This window comes from Alexandromys fortis, unplaced genomic scaffold (genome assembly GCF_014885135.2).
Source record: "Alexandromys fortis isolate MF-2015 unplaced genomic scaffold, M_Fortis_MF-2015_v1.1 scaffold_344, whole genome shotgun sequence".
Classification (NCBI taxonomy): domain Eukaryota; kingdom Metazoa; phylum Chordata; class Mammalia; order Rodentia; family Cricetidae; genus Alexandromys; species Alexandromys fortis.
In genome coordinates, this window is record NW_026068226.1 from 378099 (window position 1) to 402132 (window position 24034).

Genomic DNA, 24034 nt, shown 5'->3' on the forward strand with positions numbered 1-24034 from the left:
AAACGTTGACAATGACTGTCTCAGGGTTGAAAACACGAGATGGGACTGTGGGGTGACTTTTATTTTTTTGTGCTTGTATTTTCCAGAGTTTTTATTGTGATTGTATTTTGCATGACACATTTAAAAACAATAATAAACACTATTTTTAGAATGAGAGACTATCACTCCCTGTCTCACCCCACCGTACATGTGCCACAAGAAGAAAAGGCCTCAGAATAGAACAAGAAATATGGTTACTTGAGCTCATGTTCTGGGCCATGCTGAGCCTGGATTTTTTTTTTTTTTTGAACTTAGACAACTGTCCCAAATCCTCAAAACAGGCCTTGTTTTATAAAAGAGAGAAATTGAGGCTCCAATGGGAGGAGTTGGTTTCTGCAGGGATTTTGTTTTGTTTTATTTTGTTTTTGAGTCTTATCCTGAGGTTCTGGCTGGCCTGGACCTCACAGAGATCTGCCTGTCTCTGCCTACTGAATTCTGGGATTAAAGATGTGTGTCACCATGCCCAGCTTGTTGCTGTTATGGTCACATAGGTAGTTGACCTATGTCGTTATGGTGCTGGGATTAAACCCAGGGCCTTGTCCATGCCAGGTAAGTATTTTACCACTTAACTACAACCCAAGCCCTTGGTTTTATTCATTCATTTATTTTGAGGCGGGGTATTGTTATAAAGCCTAGGCTGGCCTCAGACTTATAATTTTCCTCATTCTGTATCCCTAGTGCTGGGAATATAGTTGTGGTCACCATTCTCAGTCATGTTGGCCCTTTCTTTATAGTTCACTATCCAGTTGATGTGAGATTGTGCAAGCAAACACACACATGCACACACACACACACACACACACACATCATTGGGAAACTGAGGCTCAGCATGGCACTGGGTCTTGCTGAGGAGGAGGGACCCTGGCAGAGCTTGGCCTGTGATTCAAGTCTTTGGGCTAATGGTCCCTGTACAGGTACTAACACAAACCCCTATGGTGATGGTGTCTGTATCACCACTATTTTGGGTCCAGAGAGGGGATGCTCTGATGGAGTCAGCCTATCCCCAACTTTGAAGACTCCATATTCTGGAAGGATGTGGCCCCTGGACAGTTCCCAGGAAGCAGCCTCTTGGTGTCTAGTGAGGTCACAAAGCCCCTGTCAAAGGTTCCTCCCACGGCCTAGAGCTGACTACCTCTCTGCAGGGCCATGGCCATACCAGAGTCTCTCAGCCCTGGGGACACTCCACTTTCTGTCACTGCCGAGCTCCTGACATCCTTGAAGCCCAGGGGTCCAAGGCTGGTGGGCTGGGGTGGGTCCTGGGTCCCTGAATCTATACACCTCCCCCTGCTGTTCTGACAGCCGTCATGAAACGGCTGTTGAACATTCGGCGAACCCAGCCTCCCCAGGACCCCCAGAAGTGGGTTCCCATTCTTGGGGAGCTGCAGAAGACCCTCCAGAAGGGCGAGTACCTGCCCCTCCGCCCGCTGCCCATGTTCGAGAGTAACTTTGTCCAGGTCCCCTGCTCCCTGCGCCCCGGGAAATGGGGGAGGAGGGTTGAAACACAGGAAGAGAGAGGGGACCCCCCCCCCCCAGACTGAGTGGGTTTGAACGGGGATTTGGAATTTGAACTTCTGTAGGTAGGAAGTGGGTTTGGAAAAAAAAGAGACTCTCAGGTTAGGGGATGCTGGAGGCATGTTGGAGAGAGGACTGGTCCCAGCCCTGCTCCCTGGCTGCCCCAGGTGACCAATCATGGGGCTCCTGCATTCGTGCACCACAGAACCAACAAGCTGACTATGGGTGTAGCGGCATCCTTGCCTGGTCTAGTGCTGCCTGACATTCTCTTGCTTGCTCGGCCCCCGGAGGGCAAGGATTGCTCCAATCTCAACCTGACCAGGTATGTTCCTCCTCGTTCCTCGAAGCTCTACCCCAAGCTCACTCCACTCTCCACATTACCTTGGCAATAGCTACCCGGGAGGTCTCCCACCTCCCGCAGGATGATCCCGCTAGACCTTGCCCACCTCTATGTCCACGATCTGCCCTCCTGGCGCCTGAAGCTTCGTCTGATCACTGGCCGCTACTACTACCTGGAACTGGACGCCCCTGATCATGAGTTAGGCTTCCTGTTTGACCGCTGGATTCGCCTCATCAACTTACTTCATGAACCTACCATATCTTGGGCACCCAGGACCATGAACACGCCCCCCCTGGACGCGCCCCTAGACGGAGCGCCGGCCTCCACCTGGCGCCTTCAGGTGGGATTCAATGAGGCGGGATTGGAGACCACTGTCCTGATTCCACAGAGAACAGAGGCCCCATTGCCCAAAGCTTGAGGGGTGGGGTGGACAGGAAAAGGAGCTGGGTTCCTAGAATGCTGGGTCTGAAAGGAGGGTCTAAACTCACGGGACCAAGGAAGGAAAGTTAGGGATGAAGTTGCTGGCTGGATAGGTAGCAACCAGAAACCATGGGGTAGGGAAAACTCGGTTGATAAAGAAATTGCCTTCGGAGTATCAGGACCTGAGTTCAAGCTCTCAGAGCCCACATAAAAAGGCTAGATGTAGCAGTACATGCTTATAATCCCAGTGTTGGGGAGGCAGAGACAGGTAGATCCCTGGCCTTGCTTGAACCTACTTTGTAGATTGATTCCAGCCAGTGAGGAAAACCTGTCTCAGAAGAAAGAAACTATAAAAGGTAGACAGTTTCTGAGCAATGACACCTGAGGGTGTCCTCTGACCTCCACACGCACACACCTGCACACACACACACACACACACACACACACACACACACACACACCAGAAAAAGTGGCCAGGCACCCAGGCACATACCTGTAATCTCCAATGTTTGGGAGATGAAGGCAGGAGCAGGAGGCTCTAGCCAGGTGTGACTGCATGTGCTTTTTAAGCCCAGCATGAGGGAGGCAGGGGCAGGTAGATCTCTATGCGTTTGAGGTCAATCTGGTTTACAAAGAGTTCCAGGACAGCCAGGGCTGTTACACAGAGAAACCCTGTCTCAGAAAACCAATACCAAAACAAAACAACAACAACACACACACACACACACACAGATTTGAGGCTGGTCTGGTTTATACCCTCAACTCATTAGCCTCTTTCCACTCTTTTTCGTGTATGTGTGTGAGCATGGATACACACTAGGGTGCTGCTTCTCGCCTACCATGTGGATCCTGGGGAGAACACTCAGGTCATCAGACGCAGCAACAGGTGCCTTTACCTGCTGTGTGTCTCTTAGCAGTCCTTGGCCCTACTTCCCATTCTTGGGAACAATTTTTATTTATTTTTTTCTGAGACACAGTTTTTTTTTTTTTTCTCTGTGTAGACTTGGCTGTCCTGGAACTTGCTTTGTAGACCAGGCTGGACTCGAACTCACAAAGATCTGCCTGCCTCTACCTCCAGAGTGCTGGGATTAAAGGTACAAAGGTGCACACCACCACCGCCCACCAATTTCCATTCCTTTTTTTTTTTAAAAAAAAAAAAAAGAAGAAGAAAAAAAAAAGAGGTTTGGTGGCTCGTGCTTGTAGTTCCCAAGACTTGGGAGGCTGAAGCAGGAGAATTGTAATGAATTTGAGGCCAGTCTAGCTACGTAGTGAGTTTCAGGTCATCATAGGCTTTAGGGTGAGACCCTGTGTTAAAACAAAAACAAAAGCCAAAGGAAGAGCTGGAGAGGCAGGTGAGCCCATAAAGGGCTTACCTTGCAAGTTCAAGAATCTAAATTGTACCCTGTCTCCAAAATTCATGTACAAATGCTCGGTGTGAGCCAGTAAGAAGGCTCAGTGGGTAAGAGCACCTGCCTCCAAGTCCGTCAACCTGGGTTGGATCCCCTGTACCACATGGTGGAAGGAGGAGAGAGGCAACTGCTAAAAACTGTCCCTTGACCTCCAAAGAGGTACCATGGCATGTGCACTGCCCCAAAATAATAAATAAATGCAATAAAAATGCTAAAGGCAGCATAAGGGTGGTGGTGGCGCACACCTTTAATCCCAGCACTTGGTAGGCTGAGGCAGGCCAGTCTCTGTGAGTTCGAGTCCAGCCTGGTTTACAAAGCAAGTTCCAGAACAGCTAGTACTGTTACACAAGACAAACCCTGTTTAAAAAACAAAACAAACCAAAAAAAAAAAAAAAGAAAAAACAGGCAGTGATGGCATGCCTTTAATCCCTGCACTTGGGAGGCAGAGGCAGGCAGAAACACTGTCTCAAAAAACTAAAAAGAGAGAGAGAAAGAAACACAAAACACCCAAAACAAACAAACAAACAAAACCCAAATATTAAGGGCCTGGAAGGGGAGAGGGAAAGGAGGTTCAGCGGTTAAGAGCACATACTGTGGGTGATGGTGGCATATGCCTTTAATTATAGCTCTTGGGAGGAAGAGGCAGGAGGACCTCCGGGAGTTCAAGACCAGCCTGGTCTACAAAGCAAATTCCAGGACACAGCGATTACACAGAGAAACCTTGTCTCGAGAAACAAACAAACAAACATACTCTGCTCTTGCAGAGAACCCATGTGTGCTGAGAACTCACGGTGGCACTGACCGCCTGTAACTCCAACTTGAGTGTTAGCCAATGGCTCTGCCCGACATTGGCTCCTACATTAACATGGCATGGTATACATACATGTAGGCACTCATACATACACATAAAATGAATAAATAAGGGCTGGAGAGATGGCTCAGGGTTAAGATCACTGGCTACTCTTCCAGAGGACCTGGGTTCAATTTCCAGTACCCACATGGCAGCTCATAACTGCCTGTAACTCCCGTTTCAGGAGATCTGACACCTTCACACAGACACACATACAAGTGGGCAAAACACAAAATGCATGTGAAATTAAAAAAAATGACTAAATAAACAAATCTTAAACTAAAGTAGAATAAAAATAAGAAGGGGGACCAGTAAAAGACCTCAACAAACTGCCCCTTCTGTCCACAGGATCAATCTGGAAGCAGACTTACAGGTGAGCCACCTCTGTCAAAGGTTAGGCCACCTTCCTCTGCGTGTTAGGAACCCTCTCCCTCAAAGCATGGGTGGAGTGTAAACTCTTTGGCAGTTTCTCCTGCACGCCCTGGCTGAGCTCACCTCTCACCTTGTCCTAGGAGCTTGCTCCATGTCACTGCCCCCTGAAGTCCTTGACTCTCTCTCTTTCCAGTTGAAGTGGCTCAGCGTACCTTCCCTTACAAGATATTCCCTTCTCAAAAACAAAGGAAGACCAAGGTGAGGCAGCCAGGGTTCTGTGTGTGTGTGTGTGTGTGTGTGTGTGTGTGTGTGTGTGCCATGCGCGTGGGGGTGTGGGTGGGGCCGGCCCTCCCCTGACTCTGACTCTCTCCTCTCTGCCCACGGACAGACAGTCAAGCACACACTCAGGTCTCAGGCTGTGGGTGACTCTCTGCCTCTCATCTGGTCACAACTGAAACCTCCTGAGGATCAGATGAAAGTCAAAGCAAAGAAGTAGGCAATGAGCATTTTGGGCTGGTTACATTTAGGACCCTGGCTCACACATTGCTAATATCCTGCCATGTTACTTCTGTAGATCCTACCTAGATGCCTGCCATGACAGATCCAAAACTCTCATCCGCGTTTCAGGTATGACCAATGCCCACCCTCTGCCACCAGCATAATCCTGCTTGTGAATTTGATCCCTTTCCCAGAGGGCTCACACTTCTTTCTGCCCTACAGAGAAGGCCAGCATCACCATCCGAACCATCTTTAGCATCATCTCCAGCACGATGAACCAGGAGCACTCCAATTCAAAGGCCAGCTATTCATTAGGAGCTAGAGTCCAGACTCCAGTGTCCAAGGGAGGAGGGCTGGGCCTGGACTCCAGGGTCCAAGGGAGGAGGTTTGGGATGTGGACTCCAGAGTTCGGGGTCCAAGGGAGAAGGGTGGAAAGAAGAAAGGCTGAAAGACAAGATTCCCAAGCTTTGTGTCTCCCCTGGTCCTTAGCATGCTCATCCCATCCGTCTACAGACTTACAGATCTGATTCCGAGGGAACCACAGGCCGGGGCGGTCTTATCGAGACTCCCACACAGTGTATCGCTCATGACAGCCCTGGTTTACCCATCATCGACTCCTGTGATCACATGGACACCTTCCTGTGGACACAAGACCTTGATGGGCTCATGGACACTGAATCCACCTCGTTGTCTTCTTCCTTGTACACGTCTCCTTACCCTCCTGCCTTATACATCTTTCCAAAGTCCAATGACAAGGCTATTCCCATAGGCTCAGTGAAATACATGGGGCCACTGTCCTCCCAGAAGGCTGCATCTGCCCCCATCCCACCAGGGAAAGCACCATTCATTTTGGACCAGTCTACTAAGGTACCAGCTGAGCCAGCTCTAGCTCAGAAGGCCCCAGCACTCCCAGCTCCAGCTCGGAAGACCCCAGCTGCACCATGGTCAACCCAGAAGTCTCCAGCCAAACCTAGCCTCTTCTATAAGGTTCCACCTTCTATTTCCCAGAAGCCCCCATCCATCCCTGCACCCCCGCAGAAGGCCCCAGTTCTAGTTGTTCCACCCCAGAAAACTTTACCCCCAATTCCAAAGCTTCTACAAGTACCTGCAGATCCTCAAAAGGCCACACCCCCAAAGAAGGAACTTCTAGTCCTAAATACTCAATCTCAGAAGGCTCCAACTGCCCAGTACCAGAAAACTCCCGATTCAAGGGCAAAGGCCCCTGAGGATACTAGCGTGTTACCGGCAGGAGACATGCTTGAGAGAAAGTCTGAAGGGAAACAGGAACCTGTTGTGTTGGTGAGAGGGCAGAAGACAAAAGTGGTAGATATGAGGGCCCAGGCCACAGCCCTGCAGTTGCCCTCTACCACCACCAAGAAGCAATCCAAGGAGATCTTGATTAGAAAAACCCAGGAGGTCACTCTGGAGGCCTTGACGTGCAGGGGCAAATCGGAGGACAGGGCCCACAAGATGAGGGAAGAGACAACTGTGAACTTGCCTGATCTGAAGTCCAAGGAGATAGAGAAGCAGAAGAAATGGGTCTTGACCCAGGAGGTAGCTGTTGAGGGCCTCCACACAGAGAACAACAGGGCCTTCTCTGTGGAGGGGCTCACCCTGGCCAAGATGATGATCATGGCCAAATCCAAACAGCAGCACCTGAAGCCAGATACCATATCTCTGCCCTCCTGGTTCTCCATGACTTCCAGGGGGTCTGCCATGTCTGTGCTGGCCGATTTGCCCTTTAATGCCAACCAGATGGCCTTACCAGAAGATACACAGGTAGTGGTCAGGTCTCCTACTAAGGTGAAAGAGAACATACAGCTCCAGGTGGAGGAGAAGCCACCTGAGGATTCGCTGAGGACTTCCAAGGAACCCATAATTGAGTTGCCAATGACTGACAGCCCAAAGGTGGGTAAAACTTTTCAGTTTCCCACCACCATGACCACCTCAGGTTTGGAGAACACTTCCTGGCCAATGACACCCCTGACATCCCTGACGTCTCCCATCACCGAGACAGACTCCTCAGTCAGGGTGCCCCAAAAGCCTGGAGTGAAACATCAAGGGCTCAAGCAGGCACAAACACAGCAGCAGCCTCTGGCTGTCGTGGGACCAACCTCAGAAGTTCTCTTGCCCATTGTCTTGGAAATGGAGAATAAGAGAAAAATGTCCACGAAAGAGGAGATTCTGATGAAGGAATTTGGCACCCCTCATGCTCAGGTATTTGACATTAGCAGCTGGCATCCACTATCAACTCTAATATACATATGCATACAGAGAGGGAGAGAGAGAGAGGTGGGGGGAGGAGAGCAGGTTCTCAAGATTGAATTCAGTCCATTGTGTATGCTAAGTGCAAACTCTACCATTGAGCCAACCCACGACTGCCATCACTAGACAGGAAGTAGATATGAAGTGTTGACTGTGGTGGGCATTGCCCTAAGCAGTGGGGATACAGAGCCCAATGATAAGGGTGGCAGAAGCAGATTATACCACTTGGCACCTAGTGGTTAAGGGATAAGGCATGTTGCTAAATATTTGCAATGCAGAGGACAGATCCTACCACAGCACAATGGCCTAAGGTGGCTCAGCCTTAGGGCTGGAGTCATTTGTGTAAAGACATGAAAGAGGAGGCTGGAGGTGTAGCTCAGAGGGCAGGGTACTTCCAGAGCATGTACAGAGCCCTGAGTTGGAACCACCCGACCCTGAAGGAAACAAGGTGTAGTGGCCCAACACGCCTGTACTCCTGGCCATCAGGAGGTGAAGGCAAATGGAGTGGGAGTCCAAGACCAGCCTTGGATATACATAGTGAGTTGGAAACCAGTCTGGACTACGTGAGACCTAGTCTCCAGACAAAACAAAAAGACCTGTGGGGAAAATGGAAGCAGCGAGAGCATCTAAGGGGAGGAGAGTTCACGTAGAGCAGTGGTTCTCAACCTTCCCAATACTGACCTTTAACAACATGAGTTCCTCATGTTGTGGTGACCCCCAACTAACAAATTCTTCCATTGCTACTTCATAACTGCAATTTTGCTACTGCTAAGAATCGTAATGTAAATATCCCATATGCAGGCTATCTGATATGAGACCCCAAAGGGGTCACGACCCTCATGTTGAGAACCACCAGGTAGAAGGAGCAAAGTCCTTGAGGCAGAAGCATGTGTGCTCACCGCTCCTTTATTGAGTGTACCCTACACAGAGTCCTAACATAGGAAATGCTGTCACGTGAGCCACTGGGTGTTGGGGGGCATGCCTGAAAGCCTACAGGACCTGAGACAAGTTTATGGATGTTGGCTTTGACTATGAGCAAGCTGGAGGTTTGGGGTCAGAATAATTGGAACTGATTAATGTGGAAAGGGCTACCTGCTGGGCTCCAGAATGGAATGTAGAGGCGATGAATGGGGAGAGTGTTTATGCCAGAGGCCACCCAGGAGGTGATGATGACTAGGACAAGAGAGTATTGAGAAGCCTAGGAGTCCACAGAGGCTGTCAAGGCTAAGGTGACATGTGATACTTAAGGAGCCTGCATCACTTTTCTCCATACTATGAAAAAATACCAGACAAAATGAAGGAGTAGTTTATTCTGGTGCACAGGTTGAGTTGAGGGTCCAGCTCCAATCATGGTGGGAAGTTACTTCTCTCTCTCTCTCTCTCTCTCTCTCTCTCTCTCTCTCTCTCTCTCTCTGTGTGTGTGTGTGTGTGTGTGTGTGCTTGCTTGTGCATGCAAATGTATAAGACAGTCAATGTCGGGTGTCTTCCTTTGTGACTTTCCCTTTTCTTTTTTTTTTTAATACAATTTTTTATTGAAAAAAAAAATTTCCGCCTCCTCCCCGCCTCCCACCTTTTCTTTTTTTGAGACAGTTTCTCACTGAATTTAGAGCTTGTCATTTGGACATCCAACTGTGTCTACCCATGCTTTCTGGGTTACAGGGGTGTGCTTTCTGTAGGTCCTAGGGTCCCAGAGTCAGGCCCTCATGCTCTTACAACAGGCGGTTGCAGAATGGTGTCATCTACCCTGAGAGTGGGTCTTCCTCCTTCCACCAGACCCTCACAGATGTACCCAGAAGTTTGTCTCCTGGGTGATCCTCGATTGCATCAGGTTGACAATATTAACCATTCCCGATGTTGAGGATGGTTGGGATGTTTGTAGCTTCGGAGAGCTGCAGAATGCAAAAGCCACAGGCAGCAGTGGGGGCAAGACAGCAAATGGAGGAGCCAGGGAGGTGATTCTGAGGTGACGGGGGGGGGGGGGGGGAGATGTGAAACAAACAGGTAATGGGGTGTGGGAGTCTAGAATTCAGGGGAAGTGACTTGGGGGAAGTTATCAGCCTGTGAGGATTGTGAGATGGGAGGTCACCAGCAGAGACAAAGCGAGTAGGGGATATAACGCATGGGGTAGACTGCTTGCTTGCCTAGTATTCAGGCAGGAGGCCCCTGGATTTGACCCTGGCGTCAAATAAAACTGGGTATGGTAGTCCAGACCTAGCACTTGGGAGGCAGAGGCATAGGAGGAGGAGCCCAGGTTTTCCTTTGGCTCTGTATCAATATCCAGACCAGCCTGTACTATGAAGTGACCCTGTCTCAAACAAAGAAAATAGGAGCCATTGTGATGGCTCAGTGTGGGTAAGAGGGCTTGTCACCAAGCCTGACACAGCCACCCACGTTCCATCCTTGGGACCCATAGGATGGAAGGTGAGAACGAACTTCCACAAACTGTCCTCTGATCTATGTAAGCAAGCCCCCATGACATGTCACCCCCTCCCCTTTAATCACAGCACTCAGAAAGCAGAAGCAGGTGGATCTCTGTAAGTTAGAGACCATCCTGATCTACAGAACCAGTTGCAAGCCAGCCAATTTCTAGGCCATGGTGAGACCTTGTCTCAAGAAGAAAAGTAAAAATAAAAATAATCATATACCAAGTGAAAGAAACACCCCAAAAGCCAACCAAATAAGATTATATTTCTTACCCATGGAGACAGAAAGATAGTGGTTTCAAAGTACTTAGAAAGCCGGGCGGTGGTGGCGCACACCTTCAATTCCAGCACTCAGGAGGCAGAGGCAGGCGGATCTCTGTGAGTTTGAGGCCAGCCTGGTCTACAGAGCTAGTTCCAGGACAGGTCCCAAAGCTACAGAGAAACCCTGTCTCAAAAAAAAAATGCTTAGAAGCCAGGCAGTGGTGGTGTAAGCCTTTAATCCTAGTACTCAGGAGGCAGAGGCAGGAGGATCTCTGTGAGTTCAAGATCAGTCTGGTCTACAGAGTGAGTTCCAGGACAGCTAGGGCCACACAGAGAAACTTTGTCTGAAACCAAAAATAAATAAATAATTAATTTAAAAAAGTGCTTAGAGAGGTAGGAATGGGGAATGACTTCTAATGTGCTGGGAGTGGGGTGAAGGGTGATGAAAATATTTTGGAACTAGAAAGGAGTGATAAATATATTGACCAACTTTTAAGGTGTAAATAACAGCTGTGAAATATATATGTTTTTTGAGAGAGCGTTTCTTTGTGTAGCTTTGGAGCCTGTCCTGGAACTCCTTATGTAGACCAAGCTGGCCTCCAACTCAGAGATCTGCCTGACTCTGCCGTGTGTGTGTGTGTGTGTGTGTGTGTGTGTGTGTGTGTGTGTGTGTGTGTGTAAAACTTCTATACTCTTGGGAACCTCTCTCTTTGCCAGTCCCCTAAAACATTCTCTGCCTTTCTCTCCCCACAGTAAGCAGCGACCCAAGGATTTAAGATAACATAATTCAGGAGACTCTATCAACAAATTGTCCAGAAGCCCAGTGGGACCAGGTATCCCTGAGACCCGGAAGATCTGGACCTGGAGGAGTGGGTCTCAGGAACCAGGAATCATCTTCCCTTTCCTCCTTCCCTCACAGGCCCGCAGGGTGCTGTGCACCCCGACTGTAAGACACAGACGACTGAGAACACCGTGTGTGGTGGTGGGGAAGCCTCCCCCTCCAGTAGAGACCAGAGCTAGATAGACGTTTATATACCGGGGAGGGTGGGACAGGACAGATGTCAGGGAGAAGCTCAGCTTTGCAGAGATTAAAAGTCTTAGTCTGAGACTCAAAAGCCCAGCCTTGGTGCCTGTTAAGTGTGCGCGCTCGGGTGCACGGGTCCAACCAAGGGGGCATCAGGCAAGAAGTAGGGGGCGGGGCCTCCACTAACCCCACCGCCACATTACAGAGGGATCCAATTGGCTGGGACTCCCTGGGGGCCAGCCAATCCGACCTGAGGGTCGTGTTGCTCCTGTGCTCTTGGGACCAGCCCTCACTCTCGAGCTAAAGGCACCGGTGGACCCCCGCAGCCCTGGTATTCCAGCTACGTTTAGTTTGTCCACCTCAGTGTGGTGAGGCCAAGGTGGGTGGGGTTTAGAGTGGGTCAGGATCTGGGAAAGGTCGGAGCGAGGGGCGCCCCTTAGGACCCACGGAGCCCTTTCTGCAGGAGCTGACCCTTCCGTTGGATGTTGGATGTTGAAGCCCAGATGCCCCCTTCGGGCGAATGGAAAACGCCCCCCTTCGAACCGCGCTTCCCTAACCAGAACCAGACGCGTAACTGCTACCAGAATTTTCTGGGTGAGACCGGTTGGGCCCTATTAGAGGGGAGGCCCCCACCTGGAGACCGTTGAAATGGGAGGCTGGATCGTGGCCTGAAGGGGCGGGGCCTGCACCGAAGTGGGTGGGGCTGAGCCGTGAAGGGGCGGGTCCTGGAGTGGAAGAGATCGCCTGTCTGGAGACCATAAGATTGCCACCCAGAGTGAAATGAATTGAGCCAGGAGAGAAGGAACCTTGTCAGTAAAGGGCAAAACCAGGAATGAGGAGGTTAGGTCGAGAGAAAAGGAGCGGGGTCTGAGGTCAAGGGAGGCACCTGATGTGGAGCTGGCTGGAACTGGGTCTTGGAGGGGCAAGGTGACGCAGACAACCAAAAGGGATTGGTTGGAAGAGTAAGAGAGTAAGGCTGAGTCCTAGGGTGGGTAGGACGCAGCCAATGTCTAGAGGGGCGTGGCTTGTCTCATGACACTCCCACTCCCACTCCCACCCCGAGGCACTCTGCAGACTATCACCGGTGCGTGAAGACCATGAACCGCCGCGGGAAAAACACACAGCCCTGCGAGTACTATTTCCGCGTGTTCCATTCACTGTGTCCCGTCAGCTGGGTGAGAGGGCGGAGCGAGGCTGGTGGAGAGGGTAGTGAGCTCAGACTCAGGCTGAGCAGATGCTGGGGGGGCCTCTGCTTCTCCAGGTGCAGCGCTGGAATGAGCAGATCAAGCAGGGGACTTTCCCGGGCAAAATCTGACTGTGCACTTGAGCGCTGCTCCCCTTGAGGCATCATCCCCCAGTAACCACTGTCCTCTCACCAAGCCCCAGCCTGGGTTACTCATCTCCTCTCTGTCTCTACGCAACAAATAAAGTCATGATGCTGCTATTGTTTGCTTGTTTTCTTTCTTTCCGGTTTTGTTTTTGAGACAGAGCCTCTCTCACTAACCCTGGAACTCACTGATGTGCTCGACTAGCTGGGATTCTCGTCTCTGACTCCCCAGCACTGGGATTACAGTCATGGGCGCTGAACTAGGCTTATTATGTGCACGTTGGGGATCCAGACTCAGGTCGTCATACACACATGGCAAGTGCTTACTCGCTAAGCCCCCTAACACCTTTTGATCATGGGGGCAAGGAGGAGGATTGCTGCTACAGAGTTAAGGCAGTCAAAAGCAGGTAGATAGAAACAAGCTTAGAGGCTCTTGGGTCCTGCCTGTGGTCATGAAGTCAAGATCTCAACATTTAAGGTAGCCCATGCCTTTAGTCCAGCACTTCAGAGGCAGGAGCACGTGAATCTCTGAATTTGAAGCTAGCCTGGTCTACATAGTGAGTTCAAGGCCAACCAAGGCTATAATACACAATGAAACCCTGACACCCCCCCCCCAAAGTCACAACTATAACAAAGTCTCTTCCACCTACAGGGTGTCCTGTCTGTCAATAGCCATACCTTCCTGCTACTCGTCTTCAAATGTCCACATCTCAACCTCCTCTTCTCCTGCCTGGGCCATCTTAAAGAAAAAGTATATGAATAAAATACATGTATGTACACACACCCCTTAAGTGCTAGAAGTGGGCCTCCGATCTTCTGGAACTTAGAGCAGCCAATGTTCTTAACCACTGTGCCATCCCCAGCACAGTGGTTTGATTTCTAGTGCAGGTCTACCCCTGTGCTCATATGGGGCCATCTACCCCTTTACAGGTGACTCTCCAGTTCTCCCACCCATCTCTTCAGCACACAGCACTTTCATCTTAATCATTCTTTGATCCGCCCATCTTTTCCAGTCATCAACAAAATCACTTTGGTTCCAGTTCCAGTTGCTCCTTGGCCTATCTTCCAAACATAAGGAGTGACACCCTCTTCCTTTCTGTGGACAGGTTTATGTAGCCCTGGCTAGCCTTGAACCCATGGAGAGCCATCTACCCATCTGCCTCCTGTGCACTGGGGTTAAAAAGGGCACCACCACCCTGCCCGGCTGACTCCCAGGCCCCTTTTTATTTGAGTAGGTGGGTGGGTGCTGGTGAGAGGTGGCCGGAAGATGGCATCAGACGTCCTCGAGCGGTAGTTCCTAGATGGAAATTATAAGCAGCCTGATGTCAAGCCCTCTGGAAAAGCACCAGCCTTCTCTCCATCCTGAAGTCACTATTTGCTTCTTTATTATAGTGTTAAGTCTTCCGTAGCCAGGATAGCCTTGAACTCTTAATCCTCATGTCTCCACTTCCACAGCCACCAAGCCTAGCACCAGTAATCTTTAACAGAGCCAGAGGCCTCCAGGCCGGCTGTGCTGGCACCAGCCCACAGCTACCAGCCTCCTGGCTAGACCTGAAGTAATCGTCAAGCTCTGTCTTAGAAGGCCTCATGTGACATTTACCTCCTTGTCACCTTCCTGAATGACCAACCCCAATTTCCCTAGTTGTAAACCAGACAGCTCAGAGTCCCGTTATCAGAGGCAGGATGGGGGTTCTGGCTCGGTGGACTGGCTGGTCCCACCCTTGGATGACCTGTCTATCACCTGCCCCAGAGGCTGCTCACCACTCAACCAAGGACACACCCCAGATGGCCCAGGCTGATTACATCTAGACCTTAGCCTCAGTGTCTGACCACAACCAGAGGCGGACAAGGAAGTACAGGGTGAGGACAAGGTTACAGGAAGATTCTGGTCACTCACCATCCCCACAGGCAACACTGCTGATAACCAGAGGACTTAATGATGTCACCCAGTTAAGTGGCTGGAGCACAGGACCATTAGCTGTGCAGCCACCTTTGTCCTGCCCAGAGACCTGGGTCTGAGTCTGTTTTCTCCCAATGTCCAGCTTTCCTCCACCTCTTCTCCTTTTCAGGTCCATAATACTCCCTGCCATGGTCACTTGACTATTTCCTGTCTCTTTCCAACATTTTGAAAACTAAAACTCATGGGGCTGGAGAGATGGCTCAGCAGATAAGAGCACTGGTGGTTCTTCCAGAGGACCTGGGTTCAATTCCCATCATAGCAGCTCACAACTGTCAGTGACTCTACCTTCAGGGGCTCCGACACCCTCACACAGAGATACATGCAGACAAAATACCAATGCACATAAAGTAAAAGCAAATACATTATACAAAAACAAAAAAACTGAAACTCACTCTGTAGACCAGCTGGTCTCGAATTCACAAAGATCCTCCTGCCTCTGCTTCCCGAGTGCTGAGATTAAAGGTGTGCGCCACCTTAAGGTGTCCAGAGCACACCTTTCCTCTAGCTCTCTCTACACCTACATCCACCCCCATCCACTGGGGTAAATTCCCAAGATCCCAGGGCTAAACTCAGCTCTTTGTCTCACTCTGTAGTTCCTTCCTGGGACTGGGGGAAGAGGTCAGGACATCTCTGCTCTCAGGCTTTGTTCTACAGCTCCTCAGGAGCCCCTCCATTTCCAGACACTCGCTCTCCCGACCAGATCCTATGGCTTCTGGGGTCATCTGATCAACCTCCAAGGTTCAAGGGGAGAAGCAGGGATAGTTCCACAGAGGCAGCACCAGTTTCCACACTGGCTCTCTATTTCTTTGTTATTTCTTTTCTGGTACAGAGGATTAAATTTGGTATTTACCAAGCAAGCCCTCTACCACTGAGCTACACCCTGAAGCTCTGCTTCTTTTTTAACTTCTGGAGTACAACAGGGAATTTGAGGCCAACTGGGCTACATGAGACTTCCTGGGTTTCTGGGCCCGAGCTATATAATCTTCCCAGAACCAGATTTTGCACAGGCTCACCAACTCCCTGCCCTCAAAGATTTTTTCTTTAAACAGAGTCTACAAGGCCTTGACTGGCCTGGTACTCCCTGTGTAGACCAGCTTAGCCTTGAACTCACAAACATCAACCTGCCTCTGCATCTTGAGTGCTGGGATTAAAGGGATGCCACCACACTAGGCCCTACACTAGAGGTAAGGGCACCTGACTGAGAAGTGAAAGGACAAGTCTTCACATGGCCTCAGGCAAGTCACTCTGCTTCCTTGTCATCAGCCTCACTTTACCACAACAAAGAACACTCTCGGTCATCTCCTCTAAGCACGTTATTATATTATTTTTTTTTGTGGTCCCAGGGCTTTACCTTAGTATCGCAGTCCCCAGAACCCACTGCCCCTCCCTTCTTAAGGCTTGTCAGGGTAGCTATCAGTGTCAAAGAATGCCACCTCATCTCCCCAGTGAGGCTGAGATCTCACCCTCCCCCTTGACATCTCCCTAAAACACAAAAACTCCTAAGGGCTTAGAAGGTTTTAATAAAAAGTTCAAGTTCTTCCAATCCCCCATCATACCCCATTCTGGTGTGGGGAAGAGAGGGAGCCTCCCCTACACCCCAGTAGCACCAGGGATAGCACCATGATAAAGATGAGGTCACACCTGGCCTCCCTGAGACCCATGGGGCAGGGCCAAGGATGTGCCCCTGGGTACCACCCACCCCATCTGACTGCCCCTGCCTCCAACAACTGCAGAACTGAGAGCCAACCTACTCCCTACTGTGGGGGCAGTTTGGGAGGGCAAACCCCCAAGTCAGTTGCACCTCCTGAGGCCTGAGCTTCTAGAGAGTCGCCATGGAGTGGCCCCCACCCCTTATGGCTTTGCTCCCCGGGGAGGAAGAGGCTGAGGGGAGGGGGATGGCTCCTGAAGTCCTGCGGTGGGGACAGGGATGGGGAGGGGGACATCAAATGGCCAGGGCTCCCTTGCTTGAGTGGGGTTGGCTCAGGGGTCAGCAATCATAGAGCAATGAGGATCAACTCCCTAGGTATATCCTAAAAAACACACTCCCAGGATCAGACCTGGGTCAAGGGTCATCTCCTTCCTTCCCTTCTGGAGCGGTCCAAGACAGAGACTATACTCCAGTCTGGGCTCCCTGCAGGCAGTCCATCATGGCTCACCACTGTTGATGTCCAGATCAATGGAACCATGACTGACCACCAGCCGGAGGCGCTTAGGTGGGCAGAAAGGAGCAAAGGCAAGGGCCTGTTTAGGGACGAGGTCAGGGGTGGGGACAGGGGCTGGGCTCCCAGTAGGAGCAGGAGCAGCTGGTAGGGCTGGGGGTAGGCGGGTAAGGTCCACACGCACCACAGAAGGCAGCCCATAGCGCCGGGCCCAGTACCAGTCCTGTTGTGGGGTCCAGCGGGTCTTGGGGAGCCGGTGCAGGGCCACTGTGGCCTCACCCCGTAGTTGACAGTGGGGACCACAGCCTCCCCATCGGTGTAGGGAAACATAGGCAGCATGGAGGGCAGGGGACAATGAGGTCGGGCGGATCCTGGGACGGCGACGCTTCCGGGGGCGAACTCTGGGCTGGGGCTGAGGCATCCACTGGAGCCAGAGGGGCAAGTAGTCCAAGTGGGGGCTAGCAGGCAGTAGGCATGGGGGCTGGCAGGCAGCTGTGGTGGTCAGGGAAGAGAAAAATAAAGGGGAAGCAGGTGAGCAGGGCCTGAGCAGTTCAGAAAAGCAGTGACCAAAAGGCTAGAGAACAGGGGAGTGCTCACCACAGAATGGGTCACGGCGCAGTGGGGACAGGTGGGAGCAGGCCCGCAGGCCCAGAAGGCTCTGCTGGCTGTTGTCCAGGCCCTGCTGCAGACGCCGCTTTGTCTCTCGGAGTTGATACTTGTCCAGGGGTTGTGACCGCAGCTCCAGTTCCCTGGGCTGAAGTCTGAAAGCTCCCTCACCTTTCCTGTGGGAACAGAAAAGGGCAAAGGGAGATGCTGGGTTGGAATCTTCATTTTCAAGTGAATCCTGAGGATGTTTCCCAGTCCCAGGACCCTCGACCTCCCACGGTAGGCTGGCACACTCCACCACGCTCAGGCACGCCTACCTCTCACAGGTGTAGCATTCACAGTGCTCATTCTTCTCACCGAAGAAGCCCTCACCATAGAAGCATGTCACTTCGTCCCCTGGCTCAATGTCCCGGAGCACCTTCACACAGGCAGTATTCCCATCTGAGGGCACAAACTGAGGCCATACCCACTCAGTACCCTGGCCTGGGTCACAGGGCAGGAGCTGTCCAACTTTTCAACCTGGCAGGCACCCTGGTCTAAGGGTTCTGTAATGGCTTAGGCAGGCCACAGCTGAGAAACTCCTGCCCCACCACATGATTTACTGACAGCAGCCCTGGCTAGAGCCTGTCCTCTGCATGGCCCCTTAAGAGTTTGCCTTCTGGACCCTAAGAGATACACACATGGATCTACAGAGAAAGGAGAAAAAGACAAGATCTCCTGAGTAAATTGGGAACATGGAGGTCATGGAAGAGGGTAGAAAGGGAGGGAAGCAGAGAAAAATGTATAGCTCAATAAAAACAACAACAAAAAGTCTGCCTTGTGTCTACCTTTCCCTGCAAGCCAATGGCCTCCCAGCAGTATGCAGTGCCAGCAGGGACCACGCCTCGTGTTCTTCCCCCGCACTTGGGGTCAGCGCCAACCTCCACACCTCAGACCTAGCCCATCGCACAGCCCCTCAAGATTCACTTACTCCCTTGCCACTCTCTCTCTGTGGCCACCTCCCTTCTCCCAAGGCTTCTATCCACTCTGTAGCCCAATTCCCATGTCTTCCAGCTCTGCCTCTGGGATCACTCACCCCAAGGTTACCTACCCTACAGGCTCCTCATTCTTGTCTCCCTCCCATATCTGCATCTGTCTCTGTACTCCCTATCTGCGAGCAGACATGGTCATCCTAGCTATCTAGCCAGCCAGCCACTTAAACCTGACACCCAAAGACGCCTCCTTGGCTCATGGCCTCCAGGCCAAATGGCCAGTGCCTTCTGGGTGTGCCACCTCCAGTACCCTTGTCCTCCTCTCCTTTCAGCTGGTCCTTCGTCACCTCAAGGCCCATCACCTGCCAATCTCCTCACGGCCATCCTCACTCTGTACACCTCTTTCCTTCCCACTAAGCATCCTGCAAACTGCTGCCATAGCCATCTAGAAACCAATCCCCCACTATGCAGCTAGGAGAGTCAACTAAGCTCACTGGTCTGGCTGTTACCATCTTTGGGCACTGGCTGTCACCATCTGTGCCTCATGGCCCCTTCCATATGATGTGAAATATCTTGCCCACTTGTGCCCCTAGTTTCTTTCAACACTTAGAAAAACTCTGGTCCTCCAAAGCCTGCTGGTTCCGGATCACTAAGCAAGCTGTTGATAGTGTGTATGCTGCCCTTTGCTTTCTGGCCTGGTGAAGGCTGTGTGTCATTACCCCGAGAGCCTCTGGAACACAGAACAGCTGTCTTAGGGGTGTTGACAGGAGAAACTTGAGGCCAGGCAGGACAGCCATAACTTGTCCCAGTTCCGAGTCAGGAATTGAGCTTTGGCCCTTACTTATTTATGCCTTGGGGGCTCCCACCGTGGGCCAGAGGTCTGTGCCCCACACAGGATGCCCCTTACCTTATTATTATTATTACTTGGTTTCTTTTTAGTTTTTTTTTTTTTTTGAAGACAGGATCTTATTATTATATCATCCTAAGTGACCTGAAACTCACTATGTAGACCAAGATGGCTTCCAACTTGCAGCAATCCTCCTGCCTCTATCTCCCAAACACTGATTTCACAGGTACAAGTCAGAGTGTCTAACTAAACCTCTGCTCTTGCTCCTGTTGGTCCCATGGTTTGAACTGAGAGCACTCATATGCTACACAATCACTCTACCCTGAGCTGCATCCCTGGCCTTTTTGAAATGTAGTTTCACTCAAGTTGCCCAGATTGGCCTAGAATTTAGAATTTCCTGCCTCAGTCTCCCAAGACACTGGGATGACAGGACAACACCAGCACATGTTCCGGCCAGTTATCTCCTCCTTCCTTACTCTGCCCTTCTACCCAGTTTCTTAGCAGAGGTGCTTGGCCTCCCGGATTTTCTCGGCTTCTCCCCTCCCCTGCCATCCATGCCCAGGTGAGATTCTCCCCTCCCCTGCCATCCATGTCCAGGTGAGATTCTCCCCCCCCCCTGCCATCCATGTCCAGGTGAGATTCTCCCCTGCCATCCATGTCCAGGTGAGATTAGCCACCTGCTAGTTTGTCTCCCCATCACACCTTAGGCCCCATTTTAGTCAGTAACCCAGGCTCTGGTAACAGTGCAAATACACTGTCGCCTCTTTTTCTCCCTCTGACACCCTTGGGGACACATGCCTTCCCATGATGCCCACTCCAGGGGCTCCCACCAACTACAAGGGATGGACACCGCTTTATCAGGAGAGTCCAAAACCACCTCTCCTGCACCTTGCACCTTCATTCCCCACATGCCCACTCCTCTCACACTCTGCAGGGCTCACCTTGCAGTTGGGTTTGCAGTCTGTCGCAGTTGGGTGGACATGAGAGAAGAGAGAGAAGAGAGTGAGCAAGTGAAGGCAGCCCCTTTCCCTTGTCTCATCCACGTGCCTGCCCCGCAGCATCTTCCCCCAGCCTTGCCCTCACCATGGTTGATGAAGGCAGCTGGGCCTAGCCACAACTGGGCACTCCTTTTCCGGGTGGAGTACATGATGCTGAAGTCGTTCTCTCCGGCCCTAACCAGGTTCTCATCCTCTTCACGAAGCTCTGCAATGCAGCCTACCAGCAGCTCCAGTTTCTCGTTCTTCTTCCTGCCGAGAGTCCACGCTGTATGGCTTTGAGCAAGGCCTCCCAAGGGGCAGCAAGGGACAGGCGAGCCATTGCATTCTCCATCCTCTCACATCCACCAGGTCCTCATGTCTCACTAGCCCCACCTCCTCTGGGTCCTACCTCATCCACAGGGACTGAGTCTTGGCTCTCAGCAGCTCCCTTACCAAGCACGGGTAGACACGATCTTGGCCCCATTGGTCTCCATGGAGTAGCGGGTGCAGGGCAGAATGGTGAAGCCACTCTCAGGCAAGAAGGCGCGGAGGTAGCAAAAAATCTGAGAGGAGAGTAGGGGAGGGTGGGATAGTGAGGAGGGTCAACCACAAGGGGCCCCTTTCTCTTGGACCAGGTCTACTTTGTCATTGACTGTATGGCCTAGATCCTCTCTGGGTCTAGGTGTCCTCATCTGTTAAAGGAAGAGGAGGTTGGACCCTCAAAGCTCACCAGCCCCCAATTATTTTCTTCTAGGATTCTGAGCCTTGCAGGGTGTCTTCAGGGGCAAGGCAGCTGGGACCTGGGGGCTGCTCTCCTAAGAGCTCCAGAATCTGCCGGCTAAATGGGGAGCACAGTGCAGGTCAGAGCAGGGCATGGGCTCCCTCACGTGGGTCTTGAGGGCAGCCTCCTGCCGAGGGGCCCGGTTCTGGAAGTAGTGGGCCATCCAGCCTCCCACTGTCAGGGCCCGGTATGCAGCCTCCAGGTCCCGCTGTCTTAGGAAAGCTTCCAGTGCTGAGCGAAGGTAGTGCTGTCGTCGCAGAGTGGGCACAGGGCTGGGAGAAAGGATATGCCTGAGTTCCAGGGACTTCCAGAACCCTGACCCCCACCTGAAGCTTCAGGGAGGTCAGGCTGAGAGTTATAAAAAGGTCCAGGCCTGCCATTACCCCCAGGAACCTCTCACCTGACGTTCATCTTATGGGTGCGGAAGCCGAGGTAGGGGTCAAGAACAAGGCTGGTGGCCAGGTCATCGTTCTCGCACAGTTCTCGGGCTGTCACTCTGTCAGGCCCCATGGCGCTCTGAAGATCATGCTGCTTCTGGCACCAGCGGGGCACAGGGATGTGCTCTGTGCCACTCAGAAGCTGTCTGTGGGTCCCACAGCCTGCTTATCTGTAGGAGAGCATGGGGTGGGTGGGGAGCAAAACTAACTTCACAGGCCTCTGTGCAAGAATGACACCCAACAGCTACTTCGGACAGTGAGGAAACCCCAGGAGAAACACTGTCTCTTGTGCATTAAGCACTTCCCTCCTCTCCCCCAGCTCCACACACACAACCTCCTCAGGACACGTGCGCTTTCATGGATGTCAGCACACACACAAACCACCTTGCCAAATGCACACGTAGGAAACAAGTCCCCGTGTGCCCAGGGACGGTAGATTAATTGGCAATCTGAGATAACTTCAAAGCCTTGGCATGGCAGGAGGGAGTTGGGATAGCTGGGCCTCATCAAGGGAGAAGGTGAAAATGAACTCAATGTTTCTTAGCTTCTAGCCTGCCTTTGCTGACCCTCGCTAGGCTGGGTCTGTCCCCCACCACCTCCCTCCAAGGTCACCCTACTCAGGGAGTGGTCAAATGGCTGTGGGTGGGACCCAGGCACCCTGGAGGGGAAAGGAGAGGGGGGAATCAAGTGCTTGCTCCCTGACTGAGAATTCCAGCAAAGGGGAGGCCCTCAAGGGAACAACAGCAGCAACACAGTAAGAAGGAAGGAATGGAAGGGAATGAAGAACAGAAACAAGTCAAAACAAAGGGAAGGAAGTGAGAGCAAAGGGGGGAAAAATTAGAGTCAAAAAACCAAATCAAGCGAAACGGAGGGACAGTTTACCCACTGCCCTCATCATGGTGTCTGGCAGATCTGCACCTTGGGAAAGAGCAATGTGAGGGCAAGAAAGGAGGAAGAGTGGCTGAGACACGAAGGGAAGCTACAAGAACTGGGAGAAAGATCTGGAAAACAAAACAAAACAATAAGTCTGGGTTAAATGAAGAGGGTGCTAAGAAAAAGCCTGGAAGCTGGGGAGGAGCTTATGGGAAAAGACAAATAAAGCCAGGTACAGGGGGTAGGATGTGAAGGAAGAGAAAGGCTGCAAACATGGAGGGAAGTCAAAAGGACGCGGGGGGGGGGGGGGGGGGGGGGGGGGGGGGGGGGGGGGGGGGGGGGGGGGGGGCGGCACCTACGGGTGCAAGGGAGGAGCCCACGAAATCCAAAGGGTAGGTAGACTTAGGGTCTAAGGTAGGGCCTAGCGGTCCCAAGTGGGGTTTGAGGGGAAGTCCTGGGGATCTGAAGTGACGAGAACATAAGAGGCACTAGGGGTTCGAGGAGGGAACTGAGGAAGCGCAGTAAAGCCTGGGAAGGTTGTAGAAGGGGGTGGGGAAGCAGTAAGAGTAGAGGCGAGGGCCTCAGAGGCCACGGCAGTGAGACAGGAGTCAGGAAGTGCCCTGAGAGTGACACGGGAGGTTACGGTGCAGGGAAAAGGTGTCAGGGACAGGCCCTGGTGGTGCAGAGAGCCGCCCCTAAAGGGCAAGGAAAGACCTGCGAGTGAGAGAGGAGTCTGCATGGGCTGCGAGGGTGCAGGGAAGGCTACGAGTGAGGAGCGCGAGGACCCGCGGGGCTGGAGACTTGGGCGGCAAGGCTCGAGGACGAGCCCGGGGACAGCCGGGTCAGGGGGTGACTGGGAGGCCGGGCGACGCGGGGCGGGGGCCGAGAGGGGGCTCAGAGGTCGGGCGCCGCGCCGCCCCTCACCCGCTTCTCCTCCTCCTCCTCCTCCTCCTCCTCAGGCGCCCGCGCTGCCGCCGCCACCACCTCCCACCGCCTGGTCCGGCTCTCGTCAGACACTGCCGCCGCGCCGCCCCCTCGGCCGAGTTGACGGCCGGCGCATCCTTCTATTGGCCCAGTTCGCCGTCACTCCTCCGTTGCTATGAAACCCGCGTGGCTCTTATTGGCTGGCTCTCATTTCTCCCTTTTTTCCCGCCTCTTCTGGCCCCAGCCCGTGCCCCGACAAAACCCCGCCACGCCCGCGCTGTCAATAAACCTCGCGGACTACAACTAATGGCTCGCGTCACTGTCCTTCAGCTGTTACCATAGCGATATGTCCCGCCCCCTCCTCCTCCTGCACGGTCCCAAATCAATGCTTTCATTGGCTTAAAGCGCCGTCGCTCCGAGCGAAACTCTGTCTGGGTCAGGTTATTCAGGTCCAAGTAGAAGGAGGGCGGGATCTGCCAGATCCAAACTTCGTATATTATTGGTTGATTATGGGAAAGCCTATGCTTCCATTAGCTAAGGCCTCCGTCCATCACCGTAGAGTCCCGAGCGCTATTCTCTTTCTTTCAGCTTCAGGGGGGCAAAATCTCATAGCTAACTAGGAAGGAAAGAGGTGACTGCGCGCGCGCCACCACTGCCCTCGGCCCCGGGAGACCATTGGTTGCCATGGCAACAAAACTTCATTGCCAGCCCTGCTTGACAAGAAGGCTTTCTCTCTCTCTCTCTCTCTCTCTCTCTCTC

The 24034-nt window shown here is 52.2% G+C and overlaps 3 protein-coding genes across 3 annotated transcripts; 2 read left to right on the forward strand and 1 right to left on the reverse strand.

Annotated features, from left to right (window-relative positions):
• The first annotated feature begins 1185 nt into the window (after positions 1-1185).
• On the forward strand, positions 1186-11717 carry Garin5b (golgi associated RAB2 interactor family member 5B). Its single transcript, XM_050130769.1, has 11 exons — positions 1186-1288; positions 1339-1493; positions 1719-1873; positions 1973-2231; positions 4919-4943; positions 5136-5200; positions 5331-5434; positions 5517-5569; positions 5663-5725; positions 5958-7657; positions 11619-11717. The coding sequence occupies exons 1-11, from the start codon at positions 1186-1188 to the stop codon at positions 11715-11717; spliced, it is 2781 nt and encodes a 926-aa protein (XP_049986726.1).
• A 178-nt stretch (positions 11718-11895) lies between these two features.
• On the forward strand, positions 11896-12728 carry Cox6b2 (cytochrome c oxidase subunit 6B2). The gene is made up of 3 exons (XM_050130666.1): positions 11896-12007; positions 12488-12588; positions 12675-12728. Exons 1-3 carry the CDS (start codon positions 11896-11898, stop codon positions 12726-12728), a joined length of 267 nt encoding a protein of 88 aa, XP_049986623.1.
• A 3472-nt stretch (positions 12729-16200) lies between these two features.
• Kmt5c (lysine methyltransferase 5C) lies at positions 16201-23355 on the reverse strand. The gene is made up of 9 exons (XM_050130762.1): positions 23276-23355; positions 21442-21648; positions 21148-21313; positions 20714-20823; positions 20367-20530; positions 20225-20244; positions 17783-17919; positions 17457-17641; positions 16201-17351 (listed from the first exon to the last, which is right to left on the reverse strand). Exons 2-9 carry the CDS (start codon positions 21549-21551, stop codon positions 16846-16848), a joined length of 1398 nt encoding a protein of 465 aa, XP_049986719.1. The 5' UTR covers positions 21552-21648; positions 23276-23355; the 3' UTR covers positions 16201-16845.
• Between the last annotated feature and the right edge of the window lie 679 nt (positions 23356-24034).